The sequence below is a fragment of the Geotrypetes seraphini genome, chromosome 5 (assembly GCF_902459505.1).
Source record: "Geotrypetes seraphini chromosome 5, aGeoSer1.1, whole genome shotgun sequence".
Classification (NCBI taxonomy): Eukaryota; Metazoa; Chordata; class Amphibia; order Gymnophiona; family Dermophiidae; genus Geotrypetes; species Geotrypetes seraphini.
This window is the reverse complement of record NC_047088.1, coordinates 89,072,186-89,091,435: the sequence shown is the minus strand read 5'-3', so window position 1 is coordinate 89,091,435 and position 19,250 is coordinate 89,072,186. Positions and strand designations below refer to the sequence as shown.

At 43.0% G+C, this 19,250-nt stretch overlaps 1 protein-coding gene across 1 annotated transcript; it reads left to right on the top strand.

The window, feature by feature from the left end:
• The first annotated feature begins 2,768 nt into the window (after positions 1–2,768).
• LOC117360335 (olfactory receptor 5V1-like) lies at positions 2,769–3,782 on the top strand. The gene has a single exon (XM_033944031.1). It carries the CDS (start codon positions 2,769–2,771, stop codon positions 3,780–3,782), a length of 1,014 nt encoding a protein of 337 aa, XP_033799922.1.
• The last annotated feature ends 15,468 nt before the right edge of the window (positions 3,783–19,250 follow it).

Genomic DNA, 19,250 nt, shown 5'->3' with positions numbered 1-19,250 from the left:
CTTTCCCCTTTCAATTTCTCTGAGTGCCCCCCTTGTATTTGTGGTTTCCCGTAATTTGAAAAATCTGTCCCTGTCTACTCTTTCTATGCCCTTCATGATCTTGAAGGTTTCTATCATGTCTCCTCTAAGTCTCCGTTTTTCCAGGGAGAAAAGCCCCAGCTTCTTCAGTCTGTCATTATATGAGAGGTCTTCCATACCCTTTATTAGCTTAGTTGCTCTTATCTGGACTCTCTCAAGTACCGCCATGTCCTTCTTGAGGTACGGCGACCAGTACTGGACACAGTACTCCAGGTGCGGGCGCACCATTGCACGATACAGTGGCAGGATGACTTCCTTCGACCTGGTCGTGATACCCTTCTTAATGATGCCCAACATTCTGTTTGCCTTCCTTGAGGCTGTGGCGCACTGCGCCGACGCCTTCAATGATGTGTCTACCATCACTCCCAGGTCTCTTTCAAGGTTACTCACCCCTAGCGGTGATCCCCCCATTTTGTAAGTGTACATCGGGTTCTTTTTCCTACATGCATGACCTTGCATTTCCCTATGTTGAAGCTCATTAGCCACTTTTTGGCCCACTCTTCCAGCGCTGTCAGATCTTTTTGGAAGAGTGGGCCAAAAAGTGGCCTCTCCTTACCCTCTCCTTACCCTCTCCTTACCAAGATGCTCGAATCCATCATATCGACCCAACTCTCATCCTATCTTGAGAGATTCTCCATTCTCCTACCTTACCAATTTGGCTTTCATCCCAACTTCAGCACCGAATCCCTATTGACCTCCCTAATTTCTAAAGTTCAACATCTTCACTCTCGCAACAAGTTTGCCGTCCTCCTGTAAATCAACCTCTCTGCTGCTTTCGACGTTGTCCACCACGATATTCTAATTTACCAACTCTACGAGATTGGCATCTCCTCTACTGTCCTTGAATTGTTCTCAAAATGCCTTCGTTCCCGATCCTACATTGTCAACATGAATGGCACCTCATTCTCCCCCTGGAAACTAATCTGTGGAGTCCCGCAAGGCTCACCTCTATCTCCTATCCTTTTCAACTTCTATATGTCCTCTCTAAAACTCTCAAAAAATTGCACCCTCCAAAATACAGGACAAAAAAGTCACCTTTCTTTACAAAAAGGGAGAAAAGACCTCAGTGTCTAATAGGGGCTCTTTAAGCTTCCCATATAGACAGGCTAGTTTTAAACAGAATTTAATCCTAGCAGACACATCCTTGGTCAGAAAAACTCCCAATTAGTAAGTGAACCTCTATTCTAATTTTCTAATAGTTTTATATATTTTCTTATAATTTTATATATTTTTTTAGACTTTTCTTCAAACAACAATTGTCAAAAATAGAAGTCACTTTTCTGAGCACTTCGATATTCAGGTGTAGTCCTGGAGTAAAGCAAGCAGGAAAAACTGCTCTATGGAAAAAAGCTATCAGTCAAAACATTCTTCCAAAATATCCAACAGGGGCCCCTGTTTCGCAACAAAATGCTTCGTCAGGGATTTGCTGTAAAACATGAAAGACACATTGTAAAAAGTTTTCAAAAAACTTAAGAAAACAAGCAGAAAAAGGATAGCTATACCCACAGCGATCACACACCCGCTTCCACTCCTGTCATAAAAATGGCCCCTCAGCATTCTCCTTAAATAGGCACCTCCCAGTGACACCACGTCAAAATGTGATGACATCATCTTTATGCAAATCATGCAAAAAACGTGGTGACATCATATTACTGCAATTCTTATTGTTCTCATTGCAGACTATCAAAACCAGGCTTTCCAATCCACCCCACTATTCAAACCCATAGGGGTAAAAGTTTGCAAAGAAAATATCCAGCGTTGTTCCCTTTTCAATAAAACTTGTTTAAAATCACCACCCAGTGCAGACGGTGACACTCTCTCCAAAACCCAGCAGCGCAAATCTTCAAAAGCATGTTTACAGTCCATACAATGCTGTACCATGGGAGCCTCAAGCCTTTCTCGTGCAAGGCACGAGCGATGTTCAATAAGGCGTGTTTTCAAAGCCCTTGAAGTCTGACCCACATACAATTGCTGACACGGGCACTTGATAATATATATAACTCCACTAGTGGCACAATCAGAGAAGTGATGTAGATAATACACTTTACGATCTGCTGGATTCACAAAGGATGTGCACACCTCCATAATATCACAGACAGAGCAATGTCCACATTTATCATGTCCAATGTCCATACTCCCATTCATGCATTCATTCACAGGTACAATTGCCACACTACTCGTGGGGCAAAGCTCCTCTTGGATGGATTTGTTTCGTGAGTAAGAAAACATCATAGTACAATCACGAAAACAAGGGTGCACTGACAAGCACAAGTGATTGTACTATGATGTTTTCTTACTCACGAAACAAATCCATCCAAGAGGAGCTTTGTCCCACGAGTAGTGTGGCAATTGTACCTGTGAATGAATGCATGAATGGGAGTATGGACATTGGACATGATAAATGTGGACATTGCTCTGTCTGTGATATTATGGAGGTGTGCACATCCTTTAGCATGCCCATAACACCACTCTGAACACACCCATTTAAATTCTGGTTGCACAGCGAGTCAAAGATCCTGCCAGAAATCCAGGAAATCATTTTTCATTATCTGCACTTGGATGTCCTGGTGATTAGGATGTCCAAATGGCAACTTTTGGATGTTTTAAAGTTTTGATTATGAACCTCGTATATTTTAGTATATGTTTTATTTTGTCTACTCTTGTTCCAACAGCTAATCAACATTGGAAGAATGGAAAAGACAAATCACTCAAAAGTGACTGAATTCATCATTCTGGGATTCTCTGAGCTTCCTGAGATGCAGCTCTTCCTTTTCACTGTGTTTTTTATTATCTATATGATGTCATTGACAGGGAACCTTCTTATTATAATCACAGTTTGCTCCGATTCCCATCTGCACAGTCCTATGTTCTTCTTCCTCATCAACTTGTCCTTCCTTGAAATCTGTTATGTGACTGTCACGATGCCTAAATTGTTGGCAGTGCTCATAGCACAGAATAAGACCATCTCTTTCATGCAGTGTATGATACAGATGTACCTGTTCCTGTCCTTTACAAATACTGAGTTCTACCTTCTTACTGCTATGGCCTATGATCGCTATGTTGCCATCTGCAGACCCTTACAATACACAGTCATCATGAACAAGAAAGTATGCATTATTCTAGCCGTTATTTCATGGACAATTGCAATTCTCAATCCAGTCCCTCAAGTTACTTTATTATCACTGTCATCTTTCTGTAGTTCCAATGAAATTAACCATTTTTTCTGTGACATCACAGCATTGATGACTCTGTCATGTTCAGGGAAATCTCTCATTGAAACCATAAATTATATTGAAGGTTCATTTTTAGCTTTTACCCCATTTCTATTAACAATTATATCTTATGTATACATTATTTCTGCTGTATTAAACATTCACTCTGCCAAAAGTAGACAAAAAACCTTTTCTACTTGTTCCTCTCATCTCACAGTTGTTCTATTATTTTATGGGACCTCTTTTGCTGTGTATGTGAGACCTCAGTCTGTTTACTCCATAGATCTTAACAAGCTGCTTACTGTAGTGTATATAACTGTAATTCCACTGTTCAACCCCTTGATTTACAGCCTGAGAAATAAGGAATTGATAAGAAGTTTACAGAAAGCAATTAGAAAAGTGCAAAACTGTTTTATCCCCAGAATTAGTAAAATGCTGCACACCGTGTATGATGGCAATATCTCAATAATGAATAAACAGCGTGGGATTTAATTATATAATGTGGTATCTAAATGAGATGACAGAAAAGCCACTTGATGTAGGCATATTTTACAACTATACATCTCTTAAAAACAGGCCCTTCAACGATGTCTGATTTCACACAAATTCTCTTTTTCAAATTATATCGATAAATGTGAAAAGGTGTGTATACACTCTGGGCTCGTTCTACAAAGCCATGGTAGTGAGTACCAGTGCGGCAAATATGATGCAGCCCATAGAAATTGAATTGGCTGTGTCACATTTGCTACACGGAAATCACTACCGCGACGTTGTATAATGGGCCTCTATGAGTGTACATTCATATTTCATTAATTATATATGTACGTATATTGTGGAAAATATTTTTATTTTTAAAAATTTATACACTACCTAAACATAAGTAGCTTCCAAATAACATTCAATAAAAGTAATTAAACACACAGTTTACAAAAACAAACAAAGAAAGCAAAAGTTTGGGCTATAAGAAAACTCAATTTGCTGTAAAACCGATTTTTTGCAAAAAGAGATGGGTCTTCAAGATTTTCTTAAATTGCTGAATCATAGAACAAAATCTAACATGTCCTGCAAGCCCAATCCAAAGCAATGAACCTGCCACTGAAAAAGCACATGCTGTTTGTCTGCATAAAGCATTAAATTAAAATTTGGAACCACAATGCAATGCATGATACTGAGATGTTGTCACTTTTTGATGTATTTAGATAACGTTTTGACAGAAATAAATGTTATCTATTGGTCAGTCTATACATTTCCTCTGCATTTGACACCATTAATCATATACCCTCCGCCCCCACACATCTTTTACAAAACCATGCTAGAGGCTTTTAATGACGGCTGGTGCACTGAATGCTCTGCACTGCTCTGATGCTCATAGGAACTCTTTGACCTTCGGAACAGCACTAAGCATTCATCACACCAACTTGTGCTAAACACCTCTTGCATGATTTTGTAAAAAGGGGGGGGGGGCTTTAATTTTGATCTATTATTGGTACTGATGGCACTGTTTGAATTGGTTCAGTCCTTTCTTAATGATGGAACATACTGTGAAGCTTATAATGACAAAACAGCTACATTGTTTCAGTGTCTGACGGGAGTGCCTCAAGGCTCTTCTTTACCAGCGGTTTTGTTCAATATATTATTACTGCCTGTTTGTAAAGTATTAAACAGTCTTGGACTTAATTTTATAATTTATGCTTAGAATATCCAATTTCTCATTAGAATTTATACATCTGTTGATAATACTTTGAAAGCATTATGAATGTATTTATCTATGTTTGGCCAGTGGGTAAAGGGTAATCAACTACAAATAAATATGGTCCAAACACAGATATTGTTGTTAGCTGACTATAAGTCTTCTGATATTCCTCAAAGCTTTGTGATCAATAATATTGAGATTCTAGTTGTTGAGAAGATGAGAAATCTTGGAGTAATGATGGATTCTGCAATTTCCATGAAACTGGTTACTAAAATAATTGGTATGGCCTTTCATAGACTGACACAAGGAAAAAAACTCCATAGCCTACCACAAGAGCTTAAAAAGAAACCAACAATAAGGCAGCACTGGTCAAAAGGTTCAAAGAGTGGTAACTCGATGACAGAAAACCTCTGCTAATGCAACACAAATATAGCGTAAATAATATAATAAACACAGTGATTAGGCACACTCAGTGTGAGGAAACAGCGAAGGGAGTAATACTCCATCGCTTCACACTAGTAGGCAAAGGCAACAATGCCCCTGCCTACACACCATCATCAGGTGCCTAGTGTGTGCTTTAAATCAAAATTGTGAGTCAAACCACAAAATAACCTAGTGAAATACAGGTGAAGTCAATCAAGGAGACCACTCTGAGAACCCCCCCAGCCAACTACCAAAAACAAAAATAAAGGCAGCGAACTTAGCTTCAGAACGTCTTCTTAAATCATCTAGACGAAGCAAAGGGCCAACGATGGAACACCACTGGATACCAGATCCAACCAAGCCTGGTTTTGGGAACACAAAATTCCTTCCTCAGGGACCCATAAATGAAAAAATCACTGGCACAAGTCTGAGCCGGCTGAAGGGAGGGCAGAGACAGATACATAGATTAGGGAGTTTCATAGTCTGAGACAAATACATAGATTAGGGAGTTTTATTTGGCCGGGGCTAATTTTCGTCTAGTGCTGAAAAGTACTGTATTTTCAGTTTTTGATTATTGCAATAGTCTTTTAGAGGGCTTACCTAAAATTTACCTGAGTTCTTTATAAGTAGCTCAAAATGTTACAGTGAAAATTCTGATGGGAGTTTCACATTATGATCATATTACTTCTATTCTGAAATCATTACACTGGTTACTGATTGAACAGCATATCAGATTTAAATTACTTTGCATAATCTTCTAAATCAGATGACTTATCCATTGAATTCTGCTAAGTTGAAAGTCTACCAATCCAGTAGAATGTTATGCTCTGTTGACTGCTGGGCACGATGGACCTCGGGTCTGACCCAGCAGAGGCATTTCTTATGTTCAGTGTAAAGGTTCTTTCTTTTACCTGAATGTAAACCCCTTAGGTTATAAGAAGTACATAAATACAAAAATAAATAAATATGGAATTCTTTACATCCTGGAATGAGAAAACTGAACAGTTTTACTATTTTTTAAAAGGAACTCAAGACCATTTTTTTTCTTGCAGTTTTATGGAGCATAAGATTAAAGCAAAAATGGCTGGATTATAAATTCTTGGCAAGACAATATTTAGCCGATTTATGTTAGTTTCTTTATGTATGTCTATTTGATATATTATGAATTTTTTATTTTCATACACCACTTAGGGCTCCTTTTATAAAGGTGCACTAAGCGTTTTAGTGCGCGCTAACCACATGCTAAACGCTAACACGTGTATGTTAGTCTAAGGACGTGTTAGCATTTAGCGCACATGAAGGTTTAGCATGCATGCGCTAAATATGCTTAGCGCACCTTAGTAAAACAGGGGGTTAGGTTTGTGGTCTATAAATACTGTAAATAAGTTAATAAATAATCTTATCTCAATTGAAACAAAGGTTTGCACAATTGTATATTCCCTTGTAAATATCATGGGGTGGAACCATGTAATACACAATCCACAAAGAAGCTGAAAAGGGCACACTGTAGGATCAGTGATCCCAAACACAGAGGAAAAAGACCAGGCTTCCATGAAAGAACTAGGAACGTCCACAAAACACACCACATGGACCCAGTCCCTGGACATAGGAGTTGAAAATATAACTACTTTATTCCAAATAGTTAACTAAACAAACAAACACTGGGGCCTAGACCCAACATGAGCCGTGTTTTGGCAAAATTAGCCCTTCACATCTACAAGCTCACACCCCCCACCTCACAAGTAGTCTTTGCACTTCAAGTAGCTACTTTGCTATCATCAGTGGTCCAGGAAGCTGTTTGAGGAGTATTAGGTGATTTGGGAAGAGGTCCTTAGTGGGTCTGCAGGAGTCCTTGGGGTATCAGGAGTGGTCCTCAGCAGACTGGGGGGGGGGGGGGGGGTCTTTAGGCAGGAACAATGCCCAGTTGCTCCTGCCCAGACCTGCACCGGCTTCAAAATGGCATCCCTAGTCTCATGTGACTACAGCTAGTTTCAAGTTTAATAAAAATTTGTATACCGCCTATCAGTCTTCTAAGCAGTTTATACATAATAAAATAGGGTAACATACATTAAAACATACAGGACCTACTGAAACAATAGGATTAAGGTAAAGAATTAAATTATAAAATAGGAAAGACAGCCATATAGGGGAAATACAAAAGGAAGAGAGATCCCATCTGATAACCAAAGCAGAAATGAAGATGTTTCATAAGGTAAGTGCATTAGAGGTTGAATGCATCTATAAAAAGAAATGTTTTTGGTTTTCCTTTGAAATGATCTAGCATGGGTTCATCCCGTAGTTCCGGAGGTAATGAGTTCCAAAGAGATGGGGCTGTGACAGAGAAATTTGTTGATTGTGTAGTGCTAATAATATGGAGAGATAGAACCGTTAAAAGATTTTGCGATTGTGATCTCAGTGTTCTAGCTGGGGTGTAGGAAATTAGAAATTTTTTTAAGAATTCTGGCTGGTTGTTATGGAGTGTTTTGAATGTTAAAAGTATGATTTTATAGGTTATTCTGTGTAGAATAGGGAGCCAGTGAGCTTTTATCAGAAGAGGTATGACATGGTGAAATTTTTTCGCATTTCCAATAAGTTTTATTGCCGTGTTTTGTATAACTTGCAAGTATCTGATTTCTTTCTGGGCATATTAATCGATAGGACCCTGAAACCGTCAGCGCAATGCATGGTGGCAGCAAAGAACGCAAATAGAATGCAAATAGAATGCTAGGCATGATAAAGAAGGGAATCACGAGTAGATCGGAGAAAGTAATACTGCCGCTTTATAAAGCGATGGTCAGACCACACTTGGAATACTGCGTCCAACATTGGTCTCCATACCTAAAGAAGGATATAAAAATACTCGAGAGGGTGCAGAGATGAGCAACGAAGCTAATAAAGGGCATGGAGAACTTGGAATACGAGGAACGACTTAAGAGATTGAGATTGTTTTCCCTTGAGAAGAGGAGACTGCGAGGGGATATGATCGAGACTTTCAAAATACTGAAAAGAATCGACAAAATACAGCAGGAAAAAAAATTATTTACATTGTCCAATGTGACATGGACAAGAGGACATGGACTGAAGCGAAGGGGGGACAATTTCAGGACAAATATCAGGAAGTTCTGCATCACGCAACGAGTGGTGGACACCTGGAATGCTCTCCCAGAAGAGGTAATTGTGGAATCCACCGTTCTAGGATTTAAGGGTAAGTTAGATGTACATCTCCTTATGAGTGGCATAAGGTAACTTAAGTAAGGGTAAGCTAGATGCACATCTCCTTATGAGAAGCTTAGAGTGATATGGGGACTAAAACTATACCAGGGTATACCTGGCGGGGCCTCCGCGTGTGCGGATCGCCAGACTTGATGGACCTAGGGTCTGTTCTGTTGATGGCACTTCTTATGTTCTTATATTCTGCGTGATGCCTTTATATAGTGAGTTGCAGTAATCTAAACATGAGATCACCAAGGACGTTGGAAAGAGAATGTATTAATCAAACCCTATAAAAGCATTTTTGAATGACAGTACTGATTTGTTGGTGAAATGTTAGTTTACTGTCCAGGATAACTCCCAGGAGCTTTATAGATGACACTATGTGCAAAGGTTTGGAGTTGAGACTCACGGGTGATTGTAGTTGCAATCCTTCTTTGCATAGGAATAATAGAAACATAGAAACATAGAAAAATGACGGCAGAAAAGGGCCAAAGCCCATCAAGTCTGCCCACTCCAGTGACCCTTCCCCCATGAGTTTGCTCACCAACATCCTGCCCTTACCTCATTAGAGATCCCACATGAATATCCCATTTATTTTTGAAATCTGCCACGCTGTTGGCCTCAATCACCTGCTGTGGGAGTTCATTCCAATGATCGACCACCCTCTCAGTGAAGAAATACTTTCTGGAGTCCCCATGAAATTTCCCTCCCCTGATTTTCAGCGGATGCCCTCTGGTGGACGAAGGTCCCATAAGACGAAAGATATCCTCTTCCACCTCGATACGACCCGTGATATATTTAAATGTCTCAATCATGTCTCCTCTCTCTCTTCGTTCTTCAAGTGAGTACAGCTGCAATTTATTCAGCCTTACTTCATACGGAAGATCCTTGAGCCCCGAGACCATCCTGGTGGCCATCTGCTGAACTGACTCAACTCTCAGCACATCTTTCCGGTAATGTGGTCTCCAGAATTGAACACAATATTCCAAATGAGGTCTCACCATGGACCTGTACAGTGGCATTATGACCTCTGGCATCCTGCTGATAAAACCTCTACGGATACAACCCATCATTTGCCTTGCCTTGGAGGAAGCCTTTTCCACTTGATTGGCAGTTTTCATGTCATCACTAATGATTACTCCTAAATCCCGTTCTTCCGTGGTCCTAACTAAGGTCTCACCATTTAACGTGTAAGTCCTGCACAGATTTCTTTTACCCAGGTGCATCACTTTGCATTTTTTAGCATTGAAGTTGAGCTGCCAAGTCGATGGCCATTGTTCTAATAGTAGTAGGTCCTGCGTCATACTGTCAGGCATAGTGCTTTTACCTACTATGTTGCACAGTTTGGCGTCATCGGCGAACAATGATATTTTTCCTCTGAGCCCTTGGGTCATATAACTTATGACTATGTTGAATAGGATTGGACCTAAGACCGAGCCTTGTGGCACTCCACTGGTCACATCTGATGTTTTGGATGGGGTACCATTTACCATCACCCTCTTAATTCTACCGCTCAGCCAATCCTTAACCCATGCAGCTAGTGTTTCCCCTATCCCAGCGATTTCAACTTGTTCAATAACCTGCGGTGTGGGACGCTATCAAAAGCTTTGCTGAAGTCCAAATACACTACGTCCAGGGACTCCCCGGCATCCAGTTGTCTTGTTACCCAGTCGAAGAAGCTAATCAGATTTGATTGGCAGGACCTGCCCTTGGTAAATCCATGTTGATGGGGATCACGTAGATTTTCTTCATCCAGTATTGTATCAAGTTTATGTTTGATCAGTGTTTCCATGAGCTTGCATATTATGGATGTGAGACTTACCGGTCTGTAATTTGCCGTCTCTGTCCTGCAGCCCTTTTTGTGTAGTGGAATAACGTTAGCTGTTTTCCAGTCCAAGGGGACTCTTCCTGTGCTTAGGGAGAGATTGAAGAGCACAGACAATGGTTCCGCCAGGACTTCACTCAACTCTCTGAGCACCCTGGGGTGTAGGTTGTCTGGTCCCATGGCTTTGTTCACTTTGAGTCTTGAAAGTTCGCAGTAGATGCTACTGGGCGTAAACTTGAAGTCTTGAAACGGGTCTTTCTGGCTTTCCCTTGTCTGTAAAAGTGGACCAGATCCCGGTGCCTCACAGGTGAAAACCGAGCAGAAGTATTCATTTAGTAGCTCGGCCTTAGTGGAATCCAATTCTGCATAATTCCCGTCCGATTTCCTGAGTCGTTCTATCCCATCTTTGTTTCTTTTCCTGTCACTAATATACCTAAAGAAGGATTTATCCCCTTTCTTAATGTTCCGCGCTAGATTCTCCTCTATTCGGAGCTTGGCCTCTCTGACTGCCTTATTGACAGCTTTAGACCTGTCCTGATAGTCTTCTTTTGCCTCCTGCTTTCCTAAATGTTTGTAGGCGATAAATGCTTTTTTCTTCTCCTTAACGAGGTCCGAAATTTCAGTACTGAACCACTGGGGTCTCTTGTTTCTCCGACTTTTGCTGACCGTTTTTACATAGCGATTTGTTGCTTCATGCAGGGTGGATTTCAGAGTCGACCACATATTGCTGATGATTTTGAGATATTGAGTGCTAACATATTTCTATCATATTTCTCTATAAGGTTATAGTTTAGTTCCCATCCCCCATACACCAGACCACCGTTGGAGTCCTGGTGCTTTAGCACCTTGTGGACCAGGAATTTCACCTCAGCTTGTATGAAATTTGCCTTTCAGGTCAGGATCATAGTGTCCTGAGGGCATTTTCCTTGCCTAACAATATAGCTCACCATCATTCTAAAATGGAGACATGGACATTTCTATGAGTCATAAGAACATAAGAAGTTGCCTCCGCTGGGTCAGACCAGAGGTCCATGTGCCCAGCAGTCCGCACCTGTGGCGGCCCATCAGGCCCATGACCTGTAATGTGATCCTTCTCTAAGCCCTTTGATGCCTTTTATCCTTCTATCCATACTCTATCTAAAACCTATCTCTACCTCTATCTGTATCCCTCAATCCCCCTATCGTTCAGGAATTTATCCAATCCTTCTTTGAACCCCGTAGTGTACTCTGTCCTATCACAACCTCCGGAAGCACATTCCAGGTGTCCACCACCCTCTGTGTAAAAAAGAACTTCCTAGCATTGGTTCTAAAATTGTCCCCTTTCAGCTTGGCTAAGTGCCCCCTTGTGCTTGTGGTTCCCCATAATCTGAAGAATCTGTCCCTTTCTACCTTCTCTATGCCTTTCATGATCTTGAAAGTCTCTATCATGTCTCCTCTGAGTCTTCGCTTTTCAAGGGAGAAGAGCCCCAGCCTTCCTAACATGTCTGCGTATGAAAGGTTTTCCATACCTTTTATCATTTTTGTCGCTCTTCTCTGGACCCTTTCAAGTATCACCATGTCCTTCTTGAGGTACTGTGAACAGTACTCCAGATGCGGGCGCACCATCGCATGATACAGCGGCATGATGACCTCCTTCGTCCTGGTTGTAATGCCCTTCCTAATAATACCCAACATTCTGTTTGCTTTCTTTGAGGCTGCTGCACATTGTGCCGTTTATTTCATTGTAGTATCTACCAGCACACCCAAGGCTTTTTCAAGGTTACTATCCCCTAGCACTGATCCCCCCATTTTGTAGCTGAACATCGGGTTTTTCTTTCCTAAATGCATGACCTTGCATTTCTCTATATTAAAGCGCATTTGCCATTTACTTGCCCATTCTTCCAGTTTGTTTAGGTCCCTTTATAGGTCTTCACATTCTTCCATGGTTCTAACCCTGCTGCAGAGTTTGGTGTCATCCGCAAATTTTATAACTTCACACTTCGTCCCCGCTTCTAGGTCATTTATAAATACATTGAACAGCAGCGGTCCGAGAACTGACACCTGGGGAACCGCTCGTGACCTTCCGCCAGTCCGAGTAGTGGCCCTTCACTCCAACCCGTTGCTTTCTGCCTGCCAACCAGTGTTTAATCCACCTGTGTACATCCCCTTCCACCCCATGGTTCCACAGCTTCCTAAGAAGCTGCTCATGGGGTACCGTGTCAAAGGCTTTTTGGAAGTCGAGATAGATGATGTCTATGGGTTCTCCTTTGTCCATCTGGCTGTTTGTCCTTTCAAAGAAGTGCAATAGGTTCGTTTGGCACGATCTTCCCTTGCAGAAGCCATGCTAGCTCGCCTTCAGTTGTCCATTTTTTTCTATGTGCTCACAGATGGTGTCCTTTATCAGTGCCTCCATCATCTTGCCTGGGACTGAAGTCAGGCTTACTGGCCTGTAGTTTCCCGGGTCACCCCTCGATCCCTTTTTAAAGATAGGTGTGACATTTGCTATTTTTCCAGTCCTCCGGGATCTCCCCAGTTTTCAAGGACAAGTTACAAATTTGTCGGAGAGTTTCCGCTATTTCGTTCCTTAGATCTTTTAGAACCCTTGGGTGGATTCTGTCCGGGCCCGGTGATTTATCGCTTTTTAGTCTGTCTATCTGTTGGAGAATCTCCTCATGGCTTATCTCTATATGCGCCAGTTTTTCTTCTTGATCTCCACTTATGATCTCTTCAGGTTCTGGTACATTTGATGTGTCCTCGCTCGTAAAGACCGACAAGAAGAACTTGTTTAACCTGTCGGCTACCTCTTTTTCCTCCTTTACCACCCCCTTCCTGTCTCCATCATCTAACGGTCCTACTTCCTCCCTCACCGGTTGCTTCCCCTTGACGTATCTGAAGAACTTTTTGAAGTTTCTGGATTCCACAGCCAGCCTCTCCTCGTATTCTCTCTTTGCATTCCTAACCACTCGGTGACAGTTTTTCTGGTGTTTTTTGTGTTCTTTCTGGTTTTCCTCGGTTTAGTCCTTTTTCCATTTTCGGAACGATTTTTTAAAATCTCCTATCGCCCTCTTTACTTCTGTCGATATCCATACCGGGTCTTTTGTTCAATTTTTTTGCACCCTTTCCTAAACCTGGGAATGTACAGATTTTGTGCTTCCAGCACCGTGTCCTTGAATAGGGACCAGGCTTTCTCTACGATTTCCATCCATTTTGAGCAATTTTTGAGTTTCTTTTTCACCACTGATCTCATAGCGTCATAGTTCCCTTTCCTGAAGTTGAGCGTCGTCGCTGCAGTTCTCTTCACTTTGGATTTTCCTACCTCTAATTTGTACCGGATCATGTTGTGATCACTGTTTCCTAGTGGTCCTACAACTGCCACTTCCTTTGTAGGTCCCCCTAGCCGTTTAGGATTAGTTCGAGAATGGCATTCCTTCGCGTTGATTCTTAAACAAGCTGTTCCATGAAGCAGTTTCCCACAGCCTCCAGGAATTCTGTTTCCCTCGCACAGCTTGAGTTCCCAATGCTCCAGTCTATCCCGGGGTAGTTGAAATCCCCCATCACCAGTACACTTCCGCTTTTACATTCCCTCCTCAATTCTGCTTCCAGTTCTTTGTCATTTGCTTCCGTTTGTCCAGGTGGGCGATAGTACAGTCCCAATTTTATGTCAACTCCATTTCTTCCTGATAATTTAACCCATAATGATTCCAGTTCTTCTGCCCTTGCTGCGGTATCCAATCTGGTCGAGTGAATGGTGTCCTTTATATATAGTGCTATTCCTCCACCCTTCTTGTGGGTCCTGTCTCTCCTATAGAGATTGTACCCGGGCAATACTACGTCTCATTTGTTGTCCTCAGTCCACCATGTTTCTGTAATTCCTATAATGTCCAGGTCCTCATTTTTGGCTGTTACTTCCAGTTCTTCCATTTTGGCCCTTAGACTCCTTGCATTTGCGTATAAGCAGTTTAAGTCCTGATTTTTTCCCCTTCCTCGCTGTTCTGCCTTGTGAATTTTTCCTCTTGCCATCCCCCCTTGCTTCCAGCCTCTGAATTCCGTTTTGTTCTTCCTCTCCCAGTGTCTCGTCTTTTTCGTCCCCAGCCTGTTTCCTCAATTTCACCTGTTCCCCTAACTCCTGCTGTATGCTCTTCTTTTTGTTCTCTAGTTCCACTTGACCCTTGGACCCCTGTGGTATGTCATTTGTTTCTTCCCAGCATTGTTCCCACTCAGCATCTTCATTGGATACTGTTGTCTGAAATGTTTACGTCTGGTCGATTTTCGGCTTCCCCTTCTCAGTTTAAAGCCTTCTCTATTTCTTTCTTGACATTGTTCAACAGCAGTCTCATTCCTGATGTGCTCAGGGGTAGTCCGTCCCTCCTGTAGAGCTTGTTCTTCCTCCAAAAAGTCGTCCAGTTCTTCACAAAGTGGAAGCCTTCCTCTTCACACCATCTCCTCAGCCATGCGTTCATTGCTTGTAGCTCAGTCTGCCTCTTCACATCTGCCCTCGGTACTGGCAGGATCTCTGAGAATGCTATCCTCTGCGTCCTCAGCTTCAGTTTCTTTCCTAGGATCTTGAAATGTTCAGTTAGTGTAGTCATGCTGTAATTTCTGCTGTTGACGTCGTTTGTTCCAACGTGGATTATCACCGCTGTCTTTTCCATCTCAGCTCCTTCCATGATCCTCTCGATTCTGTCGGTGATGTCCTTCGTCCTTGCCCCTGGGAGGCATGTCACCAACCGGTCTTCTCTCCCTCCTGCTATGTGACTGCCCACTTCTCTCAGGATTGAGTCTCCCACTATGATAGCAGATTTCCCCTTCCTCAGTTTCCTCTTTGGTCTCAAGTCTGCATCCTCGGTGTGGTTCGATGCTTCTCCCTCAGGGTTCTGGTGAATCCTTGCCTCCTCTTTCTGCTCGATGCTTCCATACGGTCCTCCTCCCCTGGTGTCTGGTGGCTCCTGTCTTCCATCTGCTGGTTCCTGTCTGCGCTGTTGATGATTCTGTTTCTCCACTCTCCTGTAGGCCTCCACGATGAATCTCTCGAGCTCCCGTACTTGCTCCTCAATGTGGCTCTCTCTTGTGGGGTCCTCAGTTGCCCAGCATGGTTCTTCCGAGATGCGGAGTCCCTCCAGCTCCTGTAGTCTGCCAACCTCCTTCTTCAGGCTTTCCAGTTCCTGACACCGACCGCATATGTATGCCTGCCTTCCCGAGGGAGGTAGTCATACATATTACACTCCGTGCAGTACACCGGAAAGCTTCTCTGGGTTCCTGCTGCTTCCATTTCTCTTTGTAGTCTCTTGGTGTGAGGTGTGCAAAGGTGGTCCCTGCTGTGAAGAGAAAAAGAAAGAAAGAATTTGAGAAGAGAGAAGTACTGGTGACTTACTTTCTAGTTTAATCTGCTGGGTGGCCTGGTCTCCTGGCTCCTTCTCAAGGCTCCTTCGCAAAGGTGGCTCTCGCTTAGGCGAGCGCCTTTGCCGCTCGCCTTCGCCACTCGCCAACCATCTGCGCACCGTTGGCTCCCCCCCTTTTAAGGGAGAGTCCGGGCGCTGATGACGCTGGTGACGCGGTGCGGGTGGGCGGAGCTTACTCTCGCTACCCGCTCCTCGCCACCACCAGTCCCTGCTTCCTCCTGCCTCCTCCGGGCTCTACTCCCACTGGCAACAACTCCCTTCGCCCCGCAGCTACCTCTCCTGCTTCAGCTGCCGCCTGCTCTCGCCTCCTCCACGCAGCTTCTGTGACCCTCGCGCCGCAGCTCCTTCTTGTTAAGGGGGAGTCCGGGCGCTGATGACGCTAGTGATGCGATGTGAGTGGGCGGAGCTTACTCTCACTACCCGCTCCTCGCTACCACCAGTCCCTGCTTCCTCCTGCCTCCTCCGGGCTCTACTCCCACTGGCAACAACTCCCTTCACCCTGCAGCTACCTCTCCTTCTGCCTCAGCTGCCGCCTGCTCTCATATAGTGGTCTGACCAGAGGGTGTGTGACCATGTTCTGTTTGTGGTGTGAATTTCTGATATGGTGGGTTGTTGGGACACGACGGTTGCTATGTAAAGTTGGTGTGATTTGTGGGTCTAGGATTCTGTAGGAGTTTTGAAGAATGAGAGGAGGTTTTCTGTTTGGTTGGAAGATTTGTCTTCCAGGTGTAGGTTAAGATTACCTAGGATTAGGTTGTGTGTTGATGTGAAGGAGTTTCTGAGTATAAATTCTTTGAATTCTGATTTTGCTATGTTTCATTTTCCTGGTGTTATGTAGCAAAGTAGGCAGGTTAGGGTTCCTTTGAGTGTGGGGCCCGATAATTGGCAGCTGAGTAGATTCATGTGTGGGGTGGAGGTTTTGTCTTGTAGCGCTATATTTCGAGTATTTTTGGCTAGTCCTCCTCCTCGTTTTTTGACTCTACAATCTACTTGTATTTTGTAGCCTTATGGACAAACTTCCGTTATTCTGGGGTCAGTATCTGAGGTTAGCCATGTTTCTGTGAGGAAGAGGCATCCTAGTTTCTATCCAGTCCTTTATGATCTCAGTTTTTGGGCTTAGAGATCTGATGTTCATGTATGCACATTTTATTGATGTAAATTCAGTTTTAGTGTTGTGTAATATTTTTGGGTAGATGAGGGTGTCTGCTTGGGGTGTGGGTTTGATCCTGGGATGGTTTCTGGAGGCATTTGTGGGTCTTCTCCCCCAGGTCTGTGGGATGCTGTGGTGCATGCAGGTGGAGCAGTCAACCACGTTTATATGGTTACTCCCTGCTGGGTGGTGGTTTCTGTTCTGGAATTGATAAGTTATAGTTTCCTTTTGTTTTCCGAAATATTAGGATAAAGAGTAGTAGGGCAATGACTATTAGTTTCTGTTTTATTGTTTTCATGTTTTGTGGAGTTGGTAGGTGAGGATGGGGTGGAACGAGCTGTGTTTCTTTTGGTGTTTTCACTGGTGATTTTTGTGATAGGGCGAGGATTATTTTGTTGTAGGGGGGTCTTTTTGGTATAGTTTGGTATCAAAGGGCCACCCAGATGGTCTGCCAGCAGAATGTGTCCTCTTTTTTGGTGACCCTCAAACAGGGTTGAAGAGGTACAGGAGCTCTGTAGTGGGTGGAGCCAGGCTCAATTCTCACATCTGGAGTAGCGTCGTGCGGAGGGAGAAGGGACCAGATGGAGGGAACCTTCTTCCTTCCTCTGCCTTACTGTTCTCTGGAAAAAAAACCCTTTTGGCAGCTCTCAAGTAGGGCTGAAGATGAGCAGGAACTCTGCAGTGGGCGGAGCATCTGGAGTGGCGTCAGGTGGAGGAGCAGGAGTTTCAAGGTTACATTTATTTGATTAATTGCTTAGGAACCAGCCATCAAAATAGGTACATTCAAAATAAAAGATAGGAAAAGCAAAGTTACAATTCAACTGAAAAGAAATAACAGTGAACAGTAAATTCTACAATAGGTAAATTCTGTCATAGGTCTGTTTTCAGAATCATATGGGACTAACCTATGCAGATGGCCAGTTCATGTTGCCTTTACTATGGTAAACCAATTAATGTGTACCTAAGTTTGTTACAAGAAAGTGAACTAGCAGTTAAGAGAAGAGTGAGCTGCAAATCAGGGAACCTGGGTGCAATTAACAATGTTGAAACGTAAGACCTTGAAAAGGCACTTCACTTTTCCTTATCGCCGTTGCAACATGGAATGGTTAGCTCCCTAGTGATGGGGAAAATCCCTTCATTATCAGATAGTTGCAAAATCCACAGTGTAACCTCCCTATAGCTAGCATTTAGTCATATCCTGTTGCCTGTTTATTTTCTTCTCACTATCACCTTAAAACTATGTGGGCTATGTGTTGTTGGGTGAGTGATGCCCACATCTGACTAGATCTCATGTGGCTATAAAGTAACCATATTAGTGCAGGAGAAACAAGAGTTTGGTTGTCATATGTGTATAAAGTTATATTTACTAATATGCAAATGTAAACAATATAGAGTAGATTCCACTCTCCTCCCAACCTAAGTGCACCCTTTCCTATCAAATATCCTCCCACTTACCATCCCATAAAAATGCAAGTTATCACCATCCCACAGCACAGCTCACCTACTCAGCCTCAAATGGAACATTCTCCTATACCTCCCTTATCTGGAAGGACAGGGATACATGGCCCAGGGTGTCTTACTGTACCTCTGAGAGCATGCAAGTTTGCTCTCAATTCCTGCATCTGAGTTCCCAGTGGTCCCTAAGTATACACAATCCCCTTGAATCTCTGCAATATTTTATTGGGAAAAGTATACAGGGAGAGAGAAAAACATGGGCAAATACTGGATAAGGGAAGGAAGAGAGACAGGAAATGCTAGATTGGGGCTGTTCACTTGGCCATCACAAAGATACTGGACTGGGAAGCTAGGACTGATTGTGAGCCAATGGCATACCAAGGGCTTGCATGGAGTGGTCATAGGGCCAAGGTTTCCATGTGCACAACTGTTGCTTCTGCTAGCCCTCTGCCTCCTCTGATGTCAACTTCTTGTTCCAGAGCAGGGGACTGGCACAGCCAACAGCCATGCACATACAAACCATGGCACTATAACCACTCAATGCAGGCGCCCCCCCCCCCCCTTCCCCTGGATGAAGGAGACGTTTTTTTCTGAGTGGCTAACAAGCCTGGTATGCCACTGCTGTGAGCCAAGTCTTAAAGTGTATGTTTCTCTAAAATATTGTGGGATATAAAGGAACACAGTAGTCCCACAAATGAAGTAGATCAAAGCAAAAACAAGTGGGTCAATCGGGATGTTTCCAAATGAAATCTTTATTAATGGAAAGAAGAGGTACAACTCTGCAGAGAATGATGTTACGATGCAAATGTTTCAGGAGACTATA